Source organism: Apaloderma vittatum, unplaced genomic scaffold (genome assembly GCF_000703405.1).
Source record: "Apaloderma vittatum isolate BGI_N311 unplaced genomic scaffold, ASM70340v1 scaffold31221, whole genome shotgun sequence".
In the NCBI taxonomy this organism is placed as follows: domain Eukaryota; kingdom Metazoa; phylum Chordata; class Aves; order Trogoniformes; family Trogonidae; genus Apaloderma; species Apaloderma vittatum.
This window is the reverse complement of record NW_009697836.1, coordinates 329-12,589: the sequence shown is the minus strand read 5'-3', so window position 1 is coordinate 12,589 and position 12,261 is coordinate 329. Positions and strand designations below refer to the sequence as shown.

Genomic DNA, 12,261 nt, shown 5'->3' with positions numbered 1-12,261 from the left:
AAGTCATTGAGTATTTCCGCCTTCACCATGTGAAATGAGCCGGAGGGGAGGGCTGTGCTCAGGATTGCCTCTTGCTCTGGGTGCAAACCTCACCCAAGGGAGCCTGAGCAGGGTTTGAGCTTGCAGAACGGCCTTTACATCCGACCCAAGTTCCTGTGACTCTGGGCAGAGACCTCGTGCATCTTGCAGTAGCTGTTTGCAGAGCACGCTTTCGGGGAGCTTTCTGCTGTCTCTGGGCAACCAGACCTATCGGCTGATGTTCTTCCTGATGCTCTTCAAGATAAAGTAGATTTGCTTTTTGTGGTTCCATCTCTTTTATTTCACAGCCTTTAATGCTCTCTTGCACTTTGCCTTTTTTTTTTTTTATTTAACATAGTTGCTATGTTGTTGTTTTGTTTGTTTGTTTGTTTTTTAAACTGAGATCAAGTCAGTGTTTACCTTCATTTGCCTTTTCATGACCCACATCGCGGTGAGGGATCACAGTAGGGACCTGACCCCCAAAGTCTTGTCGCCACCCCTTACTGAGGCTGCTGCTCTGAACTGAAAAGCCAGATGGAGAAAATTGTGACTAAGTGAATAAAACCAGTTAAATAAAACAATGGTGACCATCGCAGGGGAGGTCTTGTGCTCAATTGCTGTTGCCTTTACAAGTATTCGGACTCTGGCCAACATGCTGTGCAGTTTCTGCCCTCAATTATTTAATGATATCTACAAATGTCAAGTGAATGACAAAAAAAGAAAAAGTGTTATCTGGGGTTTATTACTCTTGCTGTCCAAAGCTTATGTTTTACTTTAGAAGATGTGGCAATTAGCAGGGGATCTCCTGGGTACTTGAGGTTGTACTTAGGGCATCGCGGCAGTTTGGGTGCCTGATGGCTCCGCCTCACCAATTTGGTCTTGTCCTTTTGCTTTACCACTGAGCATCATTCAACTTCCTTGTGCTCCCATCACACAGTTTTGGTCCCTACTTTACAAAAAAAAGTTGTGGAAAGGCTGGAGAGAGTGCAGAGAAGAGCCACAGAGATGATCCAGGGACTTGGGAGCTGCCATGTGAGGAAAGGCTGAGAGAATTGGAGAAAAGAAGTCGTAGGGGAAACCTTATCACCGCGTTCCAGGACTTAAAGGGTGCCTACAAAGAAGATGAAAAGCCCCTTTTTACAAGGAGTCACATGGAAAAGAGGAGGGGTAAGGGGCACATTGCTCCTGCTCTGTTCTGGTTCCCAGAAGAGAAAAGATTTGAAGGAAGCAATCCCCAGTTTTTTGCCAGCTGCTCACGTTTGCACGCTAATAGGTAAAACCTAAGTGATGATATTTCCAGTTCTAGGATGTGGTAGGTTGAGAAATTTTAAACGAAGGTGCTTTTTGCTATTACTAGCTGCAGAGTGCTGATTCCAAGATTTCCATCAGCCCGTGGCTGTTGACATTAACTCCTGCACCCGGGGCTCCAGCTCTGCCCCAGCTGCAGGAGAGGTTTACACGATAAACATGTTTCTGCCCTTGTGTACCCGCTCATGAGACACTTCAATAAAGTAAGTCCTTTATGAAGGACGCCATTGTCCAGGAGAAACTAATTTTGGGACATAAATAATGTAAAAGAAATGTCGGAATGCCCTTGAGAGGGGCTACGGATGGTCACCCACACGGGCTCTGGCACATGGGCAAGGTCTTGGGGTGCAGAGTCCCAGTTCTGGAGAGCCCTGATCCCACCCAGCACTGGAGAGGTGTCAGCTGGGCATCCCAACACATGTTTGGAGGTCCCTTCCAAACCCTGACTTTCTGGGATTCTGGGATTCTGTGACTCTGTGATCTGGTGACACAGCAAACCCGACGGGCTTTGCTCAGCAGCGCGGCGTGGCTCGCACCGCTCACAACCTGGGAGGCCGAGCAGATAAAAATCTGAGCTGTGGGAACCCGGCGAGCCCTGCTGTGCTCTAGGAACAGGTGGTGCTTTTGCAAAACTCACCGAACCACTCACGAGGAGGCCGGTTACCAAGCAATGCTTGATACAGTCGCCATCCCCTACGGCTTTTGTGTGCCAGGAGTAGAAAGCAAGGATGGAGGGGTCTCGGAGGAATCTTAGGATCACAGAATCCCAGACTGGTTTGGGTTGGAAGGGACCTTCAAGATCATCTTGTTCCAAGCCCCTGCCCTGGGCAGGGATCCCTCCCACCAGAGCAGGTTGCTCCAAGCCCCGTCCAACATGGCCTTGGGCACTGGGATGAGGCATCCGCAGCTTTCCTGGGCAACCTGAATCAAGGAAACAGATTATTTGGTTATTTTTCCAAGCATTTATTCTGATTGATAGCACACACATTGATTCGGTACACAAACAAGCTAGTTTCTGAGGAAAACAATGATCTCAAAATCTTTTTTTTCCAAACACCACAGTTCCTGTAACATCTTTGACAGAAGTACAACATATTAAACTCAGTATTAGAAATAGTGCTGTCACGGAATTTAAATACATCACATAAAAGTCATCTTTAAAGAAATGCAACAAAACATACAGCTTCCCACTCAAACAAGTAAATGGGAGATAAAAGCTTTCATTTATGACAAAGGTTTTTGAATTCATTTCTGAAAGTGCATTCCTCCAGCCATGTCCCACCGTGGCAGTCGTGGCTGGCAAATAGTGCTTCAGCTCCTCTTCTGTAAACAAGTGAAAAGCAGACGTTCCTTCCCATGTTCTGATATTTAAAGTAGCTTCTTCATATTCTGGCACCCAAAGATGGAGACAACTGCTTTTTCCCAAATGGAAAAATTCCGTGTCCTATTTCACTAAAGCCGAAAAGGGCACGGCACAACAAAATTATTTGAAGTGAACTAACGTAAAACAATCCCTTGCACGTGGAAAGAAGCAGCCCATGCCCCGTTCTAGAACCAAAGCGGGGTCCCTCCCCAAGGCCGCTGTACGGCAACATCGTGGCCGAATCACTCTCTCATCACCGCAAACTTGATCAACTGGGAAAACCAGCACTCTCCTCCTGCTGCTGCTGGTACAAGGGGGATGGATTCCTTCCTCCTCCTCCTCCTCCTCACAGAACTCCCCCCTCACTCTCCAGCTCAGGATCCCAGACGAAACGGCTCGACACAGAACGGTTCAGTCGAACTGTTAAGGTCATCCTGACATATTTCACAAGTGACTGGGTTTGTTTTATTTGGTTTAAAAAGCTAATGTACATAAATGGAGCAATATGAACCCAGTCTTTTTATATCCCAAAAATATATTTCTTTTTTTAAAAAAAATACGATTCCCATCAGACACTTTTACATAGAGAACGAGTAAAATTTTTCCGCCGTGTTGCCCAAAGTGCTGATCAGTGAACGGAGCGGGGCCAGGAGGATGGGGTCACCTCCTCACTGAAAAAGGAATTTATTTCACAGACGATGAGTAGTGATGAAAGACAGGTGGCACCTTGCACGATGTGCCTCTGTGCTTTGTGGGGTGAATTAAAGCACGCTGTTAGCTGTCAGGGTGCACTTGAATGCCACCCAGATAACATTAGATTTACGTGAACAGTGGCTTCTGCCGTCCAACTAATTATTTTTATCTGGCTGATACAAAGATAAAGAGTTAGACAATGTGGTAGCAGAAGGAGAAGAGTCCGTAGCCAGTTTCTCTTTCGAGTAGTTATTCTTATGAACAAAGAGAAATCAAAATAAAGGTTCTGTGCAAGAAATGCCTGGCAGATAAAGGGTAACATTTGCCTTTAACGCCCCCGGATTCAATGCTGTATGGCACCCAGTACGTGGTGTACAACTACAAAATATATTGTATTTTACTGTATTTGCATCTAATTTCACCCAAGAAGCTACAAAACGGGAGACACTAGAGGCTATCCTAGAGGCTGGGTGAAGAAAAAGAGGAAAAAAAATGTAGCCCTTTTAAAAATAAAGCTCAGATGTGACACCAATGGATCAGAACACAGTTTTTTGATAAAACCTGAGAGATACCTGTGGGAAAGATCTGACTAACGCACACCCTTTTACTCACCTCTTCCAGTCTGCTTTATTTTAAAAATTCCCAAAGCTGCCATATCTCTCAAATTTGTCTGTTTGAAGCACAGAAGAAATAAATTACTTTGAACTACTATTGTGGCCACTTTATAGGGCTTTTTAGCAATGAAGAAGTTTTGAGTGGCACCCTCCTTCCTTAAAAATCATTTGATGTTCATTTTGTTCCCAGACACATGTGCATTTCTGAATAGAACAACTCATGTGAAAACAGTATTTCTGGCTTTATTAAATGTTGCCATTAATCCACAGGAAGAAGAACATTTACTGTCTCTTACAACCTGTTTATCACCCTCTCCATCTGCTCAAAGTAGTTTTATCGTGTGCTTTGCAAACAGCAATTCTGGTTAAGCCTGGGCATTTCACAGGCTGCTATTTAAAAAAAAAATTAAAAATTCATGGATTTCTCACGTGTGCTATTTGTCCCAACGCTACAGCCTCCTCGGCAGATGAGCTTATTTAACATCCACACAGAAAAAGTATTTGTCAGGGTAAACCCACATGTCCTGAGACATGTGTTACCTTCGGCTAGAGGGAGAGAACGATGTAACATCATCACTACAGCATGACCTTTGCAGTTTTAAGCCACTGAAACTGAAATGAAGCCTCTCAATTTTGCCTTTCTTGAATTCTTGGGGGTTTTGCCCTTTTCTCTCCTTGTCCCTCCAGAAAAAAGGAGGAAGGACTCTCTGACGTAGATAAGCTTAGTATTAAAACATACATAGGAGCGGGTCTCTTCAGCAGCAGCATCTGTTGAAACCGTTCCAAGTGTCCCCTGACAGGAAATGCATTTTTCCTACCTTAACACAAGAAAATTCCCTCCGAACTCTATTTTAGGCACACAAAACATTGTGTTCTGCTGCAGCTCGGTTACGAATGGCAACAACAATGGAACGTAGAAACAAAAGCAATTCTGCCTTCCGCATTTGAGATTTTTTTGGCACATTGGATAAATAACCCTTTGGCACTGGGAAGTGCACTCAGTAACACCACTCGCAGCTGCACACGCTGCCACTGACTTGCCACGGGTACCCCGATTCACAGTAAGACTTTAAACCACTCGTTGGCAGAAGTGGTTTCCAGGAAAACGGTTCAACATTCCTTCATGCCGCTGTCCGTCGGATTTCTTCAGACAAGGTGATCGACCTTTCCTTCCACTCGTTGTTCGAGCACTTGGAGACGGCGTTGGCTGCTTGGCAGAACTTCTGGAGGAGGATCTTTCTGAGGAGCAGGTAAACCCACGGGTCCAGGATCTGGTTGAGGGAGGCCAAGCGCACGGCTGTCAGGAAGAAATTGCATTCTTTGTGCAGTTCTGAGCTTTCGGCTTCACTGGAGAATCTCCTACAGCGTTCAAACGACGTGTGGCTGAAGATCATCTTCAACATCATTATCTAAGGAGAGGGAAGAAGTGACACATGTTACGAGGCTGCTATCTCCATATCGCTGTATGCAAACATCCCCAAAGATAAAATCCTGTTGCAAAATTTTATTTCCTTCGTCGTCCAATTTAAAGTGTGAGCGGAGCAAATAAGCACTGCGAGAGCAGCTCCATTTGTGTGTCTGTGTAAAATGAGCGATAAACACGACACCCTCCAGCCATCAGTCAGATTTGTTTAGAGATCTTCAGCCACAACAAGGCGGCACATGCTGCTCCCCTGCTTGAGACACCACAGAAAGCTGCCTCTGAGATCCCAGAGGTCCTGCACGGCCTTGGTGAGAAAGGGAAATTACTGACCTTGCAAAACTGACTCAGGGGGGCTCATTTTATCATCATCACTTTATCACAATTACAAGGAGCAGATGAGCAACTCATGATGAGTAGCGCTCTTTTAAAATTACCTCATGAACAGTAAATGGCAGAAAAAAAGAATTTCAAATACAAAGATGTCTTCATTTTCTTTTACGCGTAGATGTCTTATTCTACGACTTCTAAATCCTAGAATTTGATTTTAAGGTAAACCATTCTCCTTATGAACTGAGCCAAATTAAAAGAAAAGGGTTAATAAAGGTCAAGAAAACATCTGAAGCCCATTGCCACAGCCCGAGTTTTGTGTTAACCTGACCTATATTCCTCATTTCTGCATCCAGTTCAGCTCCCCAGCGAGCAGGGTGGCGTTTTCAGCAATCTGTTTCCCACAGCTTCCTAACCGGCATGGCCGAGAGACACGATTTACACTGTAAAAGATCTCACATGAGTAGAAGTTTCCTCCGGGAGGAAGGATCCATTTTTCTTATGGGTTGCTACAAGGCGTACAACCTTGAACAGACTTCTAAACAGGACACTGCATTATAACATTTCAGTCAACTAAAACAACACCACATCATACGCCCTCATTTGCCAAATTTAGACATGAACTTGCTTTTCACCCATCGGTGCCATGAGCCTTGAAACACGAGGCCACCTTTACCCTCACTTTACCAGATATAATTTCCCATGGTTTAGCCAGTATCTGCTGCCTGCAGCTCCCTCCTGAGCTTTCTTACCAACTACAGCTGCTTGAAAATATATCACTTCAGAGGCTTTTAGTTGCTTTTCTACAGATAAACTACATTAGATTTTGGATTGTGTTGTTTGTGGAGTTTTTTTCCCATAAACACAGGGATCAAAACATCCTCTGAGCAGGCACTTGCCACGCAACTCACTGCCAAACCACCTGGAAAATGGGGAAAACACCTGCCTGAGACCCATGAGGAAGCTCTCAGGTGCTTTAGAGCCAGGAAGAAGGCAGAGCTGGTGATGTGAGGACAGGGCATGCTTTGTAACATCTGAAATTACTGCCTGGAAATCCTGGAACAGGGATGCAGCAGGCGAGCACATTTTGATGTCACGGAGACGGATACCTCTGCACCACGGCTCCGACGTGCACCATTCAGCTTTGCAAAGGTCAGGGGCACCATAGGCTAAAAAACCTGCTGGCCAGCCCTGAAAACGCTTGAGGGATGAGACTCAAAGTCTGTTATTCACAGCCTTGCCCAACTTTCTGGATTTCAGCCTCTGGCAAGACCCAAGACAAGCCAGCGATGCAAGCCGAGCGGTCCCAGCCAAGGTTTTCCCAGAGAAGGCTGTCTCCTGAGTGCAGATGTCACCCAGAAAGGTCACATCTGGGCAGCTGCTGTCCCCATAAACCGGGACAGTCAGAGCAAGAGTGACCAGGAGCAGAGGCTCCAGGGGAGGATTTTTCCATCCAAAGGGATATTCTGGGTGCCAGATCAATAACCGTGTGTTGACCTTGGAAAGACTTAGATGAGTCGGGCAGGCGGGGCAGCTAGGACAGCAAAGCAGAATTGTTTTTGTTTCTTTAAATAGAAGCAGTTGAGGATTCCATCCACTGCATTTAATTTAAATGAAAATGACAACTAACCATCGGCAGAGCTTTTTTAAACACATGAGCAGATACAGATCCGGACCATGTGCAGAGCATCGGACCCACACAACCACAGTCCTACTGCTTCCCCTGTCACCACCAGCTCGGAATGCTGTCACCATCACAGCATCTCCCTCCCGTGCCCGCCCCGGCGGGGACTGTGGCATTGCCATCCCATGAAGAGCAGTAGCAACGTGTAAATACTCTGGGTCCACGGTATAACCAAGGGAAACCACTCCACGTTTTGTTACTCCCGCTGCTCCGACTGCTTTCTCCCAGCTCAGCTCTTCTACCTCTGCCTCTGGGAACTCCACAACCACCCTCGTTTCGCAGACTTCGTCATCTCGTTCTTTTGTTAACGAACCCACGGAGCTACAAAAATACCAGGCTATTAAAAATACGTTTCCCAAGCAGAAGACTGCTGCTTATTTTTGGTTTTCTTACATAATGTTCCTTTATTGGAGCATTTGTTGGACCGACAATTGCACTACTGGAAATTTCATTTGTCTGAGATCCTTAGAGGCTGTTTATCATGGCCTGTGCTGGTCTTCTAAATGAATTACAAGAAAGACTGCAAAAGGCAGAGGAAACACATTGGGTCAAATAAAGTCAATGGAGCTACACGATTTATGCCAATTAGAAATGCATATAGTAATACAGTTGATAATTGCATTTATTCAATTAGAGTGGATAAAACTTGACTGTTACCACTGAATGTAGTTCTATAATAACATCAAACCTCCTCGGCCCCATTTTTCAAACTTACAACCAAAGACAAGACGCCTTTCGTGAGATATCTTTATCGTGTTTTGAATAAAGTTGGATTGTGGTACACAAGAATGTTTCAGGGCTTTGCACAGGCTCCCCAGATGGCAAGCATCACCGTGATGGATTGCCACGGGCTTCACTTCACACGGGCAGCCTGCGTTACCTCAGTCTGACTCCTAGGCAGCTTATTATTATATCGCAAAGAGTTTAGAACAAACTTCCATTGTTGTTAGGGAAAAACAAAATAAATTTAAAAAGAAGACAAAAACTTTCCCAAAGGTTTTTTTTTTCCCAGTTTTACAAACTGTGTTGGAAACTGCTGCTATCTGCAGGAAAAGATAGAAAATAAACAGCAGTTCTGCACATTTTCCAGCCTAGCAAGAGCTGAATAGCTGGTCTAGCATGTGGGCTAAGTATCTGATGGGAAACCTCTGGCCCAAGACTGCAAAATCTTTTCTTGAGGTAGCTTCCAAAAAAAGAAACATGTTTTCTACGCATCATGAAGACAGGAGCAATCATCCTCTCACCCCGCTTCTCCTCTCCCATTAGCCCTGATCTGTTGCTTAAATAACCCTCTCACACACGCAGAAGTGAGCAGTGGAAGGAACAGAGGACTCTCCTAATGAAATACAGACAGTGGCTGGGGTGAGCGAACAGCGGAACGCCACGATTTTCCCTTGTAATGATTAACAACACCTACGGTCACGCTCCACCTTGCTTTAAAACCAAACCCATAATTTTGTCTCATTAAATTTTTAGGACTCTTTTCCGCCGCCTCCACTGGAGAAGGAAAGACTTCAGCTCGAGCCAGCCAAATACCATTACAGGCTCTGCTTCTGAAGGAGAACTTCCCATCGCCTAGCACAGCCATGGACATCTTTTTTTTGAAGCAGAAATACTGCACATCACAACAAAGATCACACTTACAGAAGGATAATAATGTAGGGAATGATGAGAAGGGCCCATCAAAGTCTAGTGGGATTCAAACAGACATGGTTGAATTTTTACCACTTGGTTTTGACCTTATGTAGACAAATAGAGACCAGCAAAATCCAGTCTTTTGGCCAAACCGAAATGATCATTTCTGAGACAGGTGGCTATTTCAGCCTCACATGGAAAAGGAGCATTAGCGGGAAGTTGCCCATCTGCAGGAAAGGGGTCATCGATTTTCCTGGCAGCTCAGTGATATCACTGTATTTTTTTTTTTTTAATGAGTGAAGGTGCTTTTCACACCTACATTATGCAAGTGCATAGTTTTGTAGCCTGGAGCTCTGAAAGAATTATTAATGAGAATTCCAGGTGGTGCCGCACCAGTGTTTGGGTGCAGTCAGGGAGTAGCTCGCTCTATTTTACCTCAGACTCATTTTAATCCACTGTCACTTTAGTTTAATGGCTATGCTCCACAGCTGAGCACCAAAATAAATAGCAGATGAGCCTGAACTGGAAACCACTTACGATAAAGAGGTATCTTATTTAAATGCAGCGTTCTCCCAGGCTCTCCATGCTGAATTCAAGTAGGATCCTGAGTACACAATGAAAGAAGATGCCTGCACTATGTATGCACTTCCCCTCTTTACCAAATCCAGCCCAAACTAAGAAAAGGGAGGATGCTTCATGAAGATGTTTAGAGCGCTGCCACCATTGTCAGAAATCTCACTTTTCTGTTGCATCACATTTGATTTTGTCATTTTCATCAACAGATCAAGTCTAAAAATGCTGTCTGTGCAAAAGGATATTGTTTACCCAATAGCAATAATCATCAGAATCTCTCAGTTCTCAGTTATAAAACTCAGATTTCCTTTTTTTTAAAAAAAAAAGAAAATCCACCACAAAAAACTCCTCTGATTCAGCTAAATTTCTTACAACTGCTGAATGACATAGCTACAGATTAAATGAGTTCTACAATCTGGCTTTCACTGAAAAGGCACTTGCATTACCCTCTGGTCGCTCTTCCAAAAACCCAGCCTCTTATTCCTAATTGGTAGTTTGTGACTATACAGAAAAAAAGTTCAAGTGTATAAAAATGCTCCCACAGTTGTGATTCTTGATCCCAAGAACACGAAGCCTGGAGAACATGCTGACCAGGCAGAGAAGTTTTGCAGAACTCCACAGAAAAAGCTGCAGGCTCCCGAGTGCTGCTGCCACGCGAGGAAGGGAGCTGCTCGCATGCAAAGCGCTGCCAACCAGTAGCTCTTCAGCTGGGATCGACTTTGAACTGGGAAAGGTAGGCTCCTCGCCAGGGAGTCGGGTCACCTTCCGTGGCCAAACCCCTGAGGAGCCCAGCCCTCTCTTACCAGCTGCCCAAGAGGTTTCTAGAGGGGTCAGTGGTGATTGCAGTGGGCTCCCTGAGCCAGGCTCCGCTCCGTTAACTCATCCCACAGATTCATTCAGCAGGGCGGGGGCAGCTCTGTGGGTTTGACTGCTGACTGCTGCATCTGCAAAAATGCCATGGGAACAAAAGAGAATCCCAGAACTGCTCAGGTTGGAAAAGATCTTTAAGATCGAGTCCAACCGTTGAACCAGCACTGCCAGGCTCACCACTGACCTGTGCCACAGCCACACACAGAGACACAGACACGATGACTTCCCAAGTTTCATGTTCCTTGGGGTCTAAGGACCAGAACGTTATTTTTTGCTCTCGAGTTCTCACTACATTTTCAGTGCAGTTTCGTATTTTACTTCTGTCACAAGCTGCTAATCAGCTCTAAAAAGTTAACTTACTGCCTCTGACTTATGTGGTGGTGGGGTTATTTTGGAAATTTGACAGAATTTTAATTAATTTACAAGGATAACATTACTAAAATTGTTTTCTCTCTTTACCTCATCCCCATCGGCTGTCAGCTTTGTCGGCCATTCCTCCTGTCACAGCCCCATTTACAAGAGCTCATGTTCTCTGTGCACAAGAAGGAAGAAAACCCCTTCTCCGGCCATAAAGTAACTTCCACATAATTTCAAATTTACCATATCTAGCTTCAGCCTTTTCCATCTGCTTCTGCATTCCGAGTACAAACTTTCTAAAAGTCACACTATCCTTGGAGAGCAGAATCAGCTGGCCTTTCTAGCTGGGCTGTCAGGCTCCTGGATATGCCCCTGTCCTACATGGCAGAAGATATGGATCCAGCCTCCTCCGCTCCTAAACCCCAGCTGGACAAGAAAGCGCGTAACTGAGCAATAACAAGAGCAGAAAGAGATGCAAGTGTCCTTTAAAAAAAAACAAAGAGCCCAGAATGCTGCTGTAAATTCCGAATCACAGAACAGTCAGGGTTGGAAGGGACCTCTGAAGGTCACCTAGTCCAACCCCCCTGCCAGAGCAGAATCACCTTGAGCAGATCACAGAGGAACATGTCCAGGTGGGTTTTGAAAGTCTTCGGAGACAGAGACTGTGATATAGCGAACACCAACCTTTTGACAAACAGAAGGTGCTCGCAAAGTCATGAGTCGCAGCTTTTCTCCTACAGCTCTGAAGAAAGCTTTGCTGCAAGGTGGGAGCAAATAAAAAAACGCAACAAGCTACAAATGGCTATTTCCCGTGAGCACAGGGCTCCACCATTGTAAGATCTCAATAAATTTCCTTGCAGGTTCCCCTAAACAAGGAAGAAGCGGGCTCCAGCACCCCTCGTCCCGTCACCCCCTGACCCCCGGGTGCTCCCTGTGGGTACATGCCAGATGTCCTGCCTTCCTCCTCAGCACGAGACCCTAGCTTTCCTCAAGATCCCTCTTTCGACTCTTTGGCTGTCTTCTCGGACCTCTCCCAGCTTCTCTCCCTCTCCCAGCTGACATCTCTGTCCCCGCTTTCCCTCCTCTGAGGCCATCTCCATGGAGAAACCTGCACCCCAGTGCCCTCCCACCACCTGGGGGAAGGAGGGAGTTAACCAGGGGCTGACCAGCGCGGTGACCTACCAGCAGCGGTGACCAGCAGGCTGAGAGAACACACATGATCCCCAGGAGCTGGATGAGCGTCTCCATGGCGATCCGCCCCCACTGCTTGCTGGAGTGCGACGCGGTCGCTTTGGTCCGACAGCGAGACACCAAGGCCTCGATGGTGGCCAGGTTGCACGCCACCGTCACCACGAGGGAGAGGAGCCCCAGGACGGCGAAGGTGGGGGCGAAGAAG

The 12,261-nt window shown here is 45.9% G+C and overlaps 1 protein-coding gene across 1 annotated transcript in view; it reads right to left on the bottom strand.

Annotated features, from left to right (window-relative positions):
- Positions 1-5,117: 5,117 nt before the first annotated feature.
- Positions 5,118-12,261, bottom strand: part of PTGER3 (prostaglandin E receptor 3 (subtype EP3)) — a gene marked incomplete at its 5' end in the record, with an annotated part of 7,467 nt that continues 323 nt past the window's right edge. Inside the window, 2 exons of the mRNA XM_009877792.1 lie at positions 5,118-5,405; positions 12,048-12,261. Of these exons, the coding sequence (XP_009876094.1) occupies positions 5,118-5,405; positions 12,048-12,261 (502 nt within the window). The remainder of the gene's footprint in view (positions 5,406-12,047) is intronic.